The sequence below is a fragment of the Eimeria maxima genome, genomic scaffold, assembly GCF_000499605.1.
Source record: "Eimeria maxima Weybridge genomic scaffold, Emw_scaff346, whole genome shotgun sequence".
Classification (NCBI taxonomy): Eukaryota; Apicomplexa; class Conoidasida; order Eucoccidiorida; family Eimeriidae; genus Eimeria; species Eimeria maxima.
The window spans coordinates 1-5,000 of record NW_013566326.1 but is presented as its reverse complement, the minus strand read 5'-3'; the positions used below and the strand labels follow the sequence as shown (position 1 = coordinate 5,000).

At 43.4% G+C, this 5,000-nt stretch overlaps 1 protein-coding gene across 1 annotated transcript in view; it reads left to right on the top strand.

Annotated features, from left to right (window-relative positions):
- EMWEY_00029360 (hypothetical protein, conserved) overlaps positions 1 to 3,155 on the top strand; it is a gene marked incomplete at both ends in the record, with an annotated part of 5,643 nt that extends 2,488 nt beyond the window's left edge. Inside the window, 5 exons of the mRNA XM_013481495.1 lie at positions 1 to 1,228; positions 1,437 to 1,575; positions 1,826 to 1,963; positions 2,195 to 2,596; positions 2,691 to 3,155. The exon at positions 1 to 1,228 is cut by the window's left edge and continues 531 nt beyond it. Of these exons, the coding sequence (XP_013336949.1) occupies positions 1 to 1,228; positions 1,437 to 1,575; positions 1,826 to 1,963; positions 2,195 to 2,596; positions 2,691 to 3,155 (2,372 nt within the window). The remainder of the gene's footprint in view (positions 1,229 to 1,436; positions 1,576 to 1,825; positions 1,964 to 2,194; positions 2,597 to 2,690) is intronic.
- Between the last annotated feature and the right edge of the window lie 1,845 nt (positions 3,156 to 5,000).

Genomic DNA, 5,000 nt, shown 5'->3' with positions numbered 1-5,000 from the left:
GGTGCAGCAGCAGCAGCAACAACAGCAGCAAATCTGCAAGTCCTGCTGCTGCTGCTGCTCCTCCTCCTCCTCCTTCGCTACCGCCAGCACTTATGCTGACAGCTTCTGCAGCAACAGCAGCAGCAGCAGCAACCGCAGCAGCAGCAGCAGCAGCAACAGAAGAAACGCTACCCACGCCAAAGAAAACAGCAGCAACAACGGCAGCAAAAACAACAACAGCAACAGCAGAAGCAGCAGATGCTACTGCTGCAGCAGGAACAGTGCCGTGCAGCAGCAGCAGCAGCAGCAGCAGCAGCAGCTTCGTAGTGGAGCCTCTCCTGGAGAGGATAAGAAGGGCTGCAAAGGCAGCAACTGCAGCAGCAGCAGCAGCAGCAGCAGCAGCAGGGGATGAAGCAGCAGCAATAGCAGCAGGAACAGCAGCAATGGCAGCAGCAACAACAGGAGTTCCAGCAACAGCAGCAGCAACAGCAGCAGCAAAGGCAGCAACAGCAGCAGCAACACCACCATCACGGCGCAAATCTCCTAAGGCGCGGGCTAAGGTCAATCCAACAACAGCAGCAACAGCAGCAGCAGCAACAGCAGCAGCAACAACGCCGGCAAGAGCACCAACAGCAGCAGCAGCAACAGATCCAGCAACAGCACAAACGCCAGGAGCAGCAGGAGCAACAGCAGCAGCAGCAGCAGCAGCAGCAGACTCTGGCGGTACACGTCAGCAGCAACGGTTGCAGGCAGCTCGTGCGTTGGCAGCAGGAGCAGCAACAGCAGCAGCAGCACTTGCTGCTAGCAACAAACCTCCTGAGTTGCTGCTGCTGATGGATACAAGAGAGCGCCATGGCAGCAGCAGCCGCAGCAAACGCATGCAGCAGCAAACGCTGCTGCAGCGGCTGCTGCAGCGCAACAAAGTCCCTGTAGAGATAAGGTGTCTCCCTGTAGGGGACTTTGCTTGGTTATGGAGACCTGATGCAGCAGCAGCAGCAGCAACAGCAGCAGCAGAAGCTGCAGCAGCAGCAGAAGCAGCAGTAGCAGCAGAAGCAGCAACAACATCGAGGGGAAAAGCAGGTGCAGAAGCGCCAAGAACAGCAGCAGCAGCAGCAAAGCAGCAAAAGAAGCAGCAGAAGCAGCAGCAGAAGCAGCAGCAGCAGCAGCAGCAGCAACTTGAGTTTTTGCTGCCAATATTAATAGAGAGAAAAACACCAGGGGATCTCTTAGCCTCCGTCTTTGACGGAAGGTCAGCTAGGGTTTAGGGTTTAGGGTTTAGGGTTTAGGGTTTAGGGTTTCCTCCTTACTAAAATATACCGTTTGTATTCTACAGGTTTAAGGGTTAGGGTTTAGGGTTTAGGGTTTACGATTAATGGTTAAGGGTTTAGGATTGTTAGGGTTTAGGGTTGTAAGGGTTTAGGGTTTAGGGTTTAGGGTTTAGGGTTTATGGTGTACAGGTATAAAGATCAGCAGCAGCGATTGATGGATGCATTGGGGATAGAAATGGCGATTTATTTATTTGAGGGGGACTGCAGCAGCAGCAGCAGCAGCAGTACTGCTGCAGTTGCTGCTGTTGCTGCTTCTGCTGCACCACAGGTGCAGCGTAACGCTGCTGCTGTACGTACAGCCCAAGTGCATGCGCTGCTGCTGTCTGGCTTCCATGTCCTGCATGCAGTAAACCCTAGACACTCGTAAGTACCCCTAAACCATACTTACCATCCCTCTAGGGTTTAGGGTTTAGGGTTTAGTGTTTAGGGTTTAGGGTTTAGGGTTTAGGGTTTAGTGTTTAGGGTTTAGGGTTTAGGGTTTAGGGTTTAGGGTTTAGGGTTTGTGGTGTTATGCATAGAGCTGCTCTTCTAACTTTGCTGCATCGTCGTCTGCAGCAGCAGCTATCAGCCCAATGGCAGTGGTACCAGCAGCAGCAGCAGCAGCAGCAGCAGCAGCAGCAGCAGCAGCAGCAGCAGCATTTATTATGGTCAGTATGGTGTGAGAGTGTAAGGAAGCAAAGTCATCTAAATATACAAGAAATCTTCCTCTTACAATTAAGAGCCGTAAACCCTAAACCCTAAACCCTAAACCCTAAACCCTAAACCCTAAACCGTAGAGTACAGATTAGGAGTACTATTTGTTGTATTAGGTGCTCATTCTCCTGATGCTCATGCTCCTGCTGCTGCTGCTCCTGCTCCTGCTGCTCCTGCTGCTGCTGCTGCTGCAGGTAGAAGGAGTTGGGAGCTCAATGGCGCTGCAACTTGCTGCTGCCTTCCAGACACCAGCCATGCTGCGGCGCTTCTTTTGCAGCAGCAGCAGCAGCAGCAGCAGCAGCAGCAACTACAGCAGCAGCAACAGCAGCAGCAGCAAGGAGATGGAGATTGCAAGGACAGAGGAACTCTTTGCGGCATTCCTGCAGAAGCTCAAGCAGCAAAGAGGTTCTGCTGCAGCAGCAGATGCAGCAGCAGGAGCAGCAGCAACACCTGCTGCTACTACTCCTCCTGCTGCAGCAACGCCAAAGCGCAGCAGCAGCAGCAGCAGCAGCAGCAGCAAACAAGGGACTCCCCGTCATTCTCCTTATCCAGTAAAACGGCTAACGCAACTCAAGGGAAATGCAAGACTTGCAAAGGTAAGGCTTTAGGGTTTAGGGTTTAGGGTTTAGGGTTTAGGGTTTAGGGTTTACGATTGGAGGCCTGTCTTGCTGCTGCTTTTTTTTGCTGCAGATCTTCTTTGCATTAAAGGAGTTATATGAAGGCCCGGGTGTATCCTCTGCTGCTGTTGCTGCAAATTCTGCTGCTGCTGCTGCTGCTGCTGCTGCGAACAATGATACTGCTGCTGCTGCTCCTGCTGCTACTAGCTGGAGCCTGACTCAGCAGCAGCAGGTTGGGGAAGGGCAGCAGCAGCTGCTGCTGCTAGACACAGGAAGTGCAGCAGCAACACAAGGAGCAGCAGTAGCAGTAGCAGCAACAGGAGCAGCAGAAGAAGCAGCAGCAGCAGAAGCAGCAGCAGCAGCAGCAGCAACAGACATATTTAATTTGCCTTCTCTTAGTGATTCAGAGGATGAAGACATTAGCTATGATGGTGCAGCAGCAGCAGCAGCAGCAGCAACAGCAGCAACTGAGCCTGATGCTGCTGCTGCTGCTGCTGCGTGGTGTGCCGGTACAGCAGACGATCCATTAGAAGTCTAAAGGTAGCAGCACCAACAGCAGCAGCAACAGCAGCAGCAGCAGCAGCAGCAGCTGCTGCTGCTGCTGCTGCTGCTGCTGCTGCTGCTGCTTGCTGTCTTGCTAGGGTTTGATTAGTTAAGATTATTTGATTCTTTTGTTGCTCCAGCAGCAGCAACTGCAGCAGCAGCAGCAGCAGCAGCTGCTGCTGCTGCTGCTGCTGCTGTGTCCTGTATAGGGGCCAATAAAGCCTAGAGGTTTTTCTTTTTGTATATTTATTAATTTTTATTTATTTATTTATTTATTTATTTATTATTAATTATATATTTATTTATTTTTTTTATTATTATTTATTTATATTTATATTTATTTATTAATTTATTTGTTTGTTTATTTATTTATTATTTATTATTTATTTATTATTTATTATATACAGCTAGCTACGTAGCTAGCTACACACAGCTATGTACAGTTAATAGTTAATACACATAACCCTAACTAGCTAGCTACGGCTAACTACGTAGCTAGCTGCTGCTGGCTACAGCTAGCTGCTGCTGGGTACATACAGCTAGCTATAGCTAGCTGTAGCTAGCTGTAGCTAGCTGTAGCTAGCTGCTGCGTTAGTAGGTGTAGGTTTGCATGCGGCGGGCATAACGAGCAGACTGTTTGTGTGCAGCAAGAGAAGAGAGAACTCTATTATTTATTTTGTTTATTTAATTAATTAATTTATTTATTTAATTTAATTAATTAAATTAATTAATTTAATTAATATAAAAAAGAATAAAAGAAATAAAAAGGAAAAAAGAAGAAGAAAAAACAGATCCTTGCATGCGTTATTGCGGTGACCCCACTACTAGTAGGTAAAAAGAGAAGAAAAAGAAGAGAAAAAGGAATAAAAAAACAAATAATAAATAAAATAAATAAAAAGAATAAAACAAAAGAATAAAATAAATAAATAAAATGAATAATTTCTTTTATTTATTGCATAAAAAAGAAGAAAAAAAATCTTTTTTTTTTTCTTGCTGTTGGGGTGTATACGCAGCTCCTCCTCGTCTTCTTCCTCTGTCTGTATCGATCGACTGCGGGGTATAAAATGTTCATTTTTTGTGTATTTTTTCTTCTTTTTTAATTAAATTAATTAATATATTTAATTAAATAATAAATAAAAGAATAAAATAGAGAAAAAAAGGATAAAAATAGCCAAGAAAACAAAGAAAATAAAAGAATAATTATTTATGTGTTATGTTCTGTTTCCTTCCGTCTCGTGTGTATAAACAATAAAGAATATTTTCTTTTTTTTTTCGTCTTTTTTTCTTCTTTTTCCCCCTTTTTTTTCTTTATTTTATTAATAAAAGTAAATAAAATAAAATAAAATAATAATTAATATATAAATAAGTATATATATAGATATATATACACGAATAATGCTATGTGAGCAACAAGAAGATGCTAGACATTAATAGAAGAATAAAAAGGAGAATAAAAAGATTATTATTATGTATATGTATAATATTAATAATAAATAATAATATAAATAATATAAATAATATAAATAATATAAATAATATAATAAATAATAATAATAATATAGTATTAGGTGAACCTTTTTGTGAATATAAATTAGATAAGACAGAAGAAGAAAAAAAAAAAGAAGGATGCGGATATGTATGTATAGATCCATGGGGAAAAGAAGATCCATATAACTGCAGCAAAAGTATATCTTCTTGCTGCTGTGCAGCAGCAAGATGCAGCACAGAAGCAGCAATAAATAGATCCTTTATTGGTATTAATTATAGCGATAAATATAAAAAAATTAATAAAAAAAAAAAAAAAATGTTTTTTTTATTAAAAAAAAACGGATTTAATCAC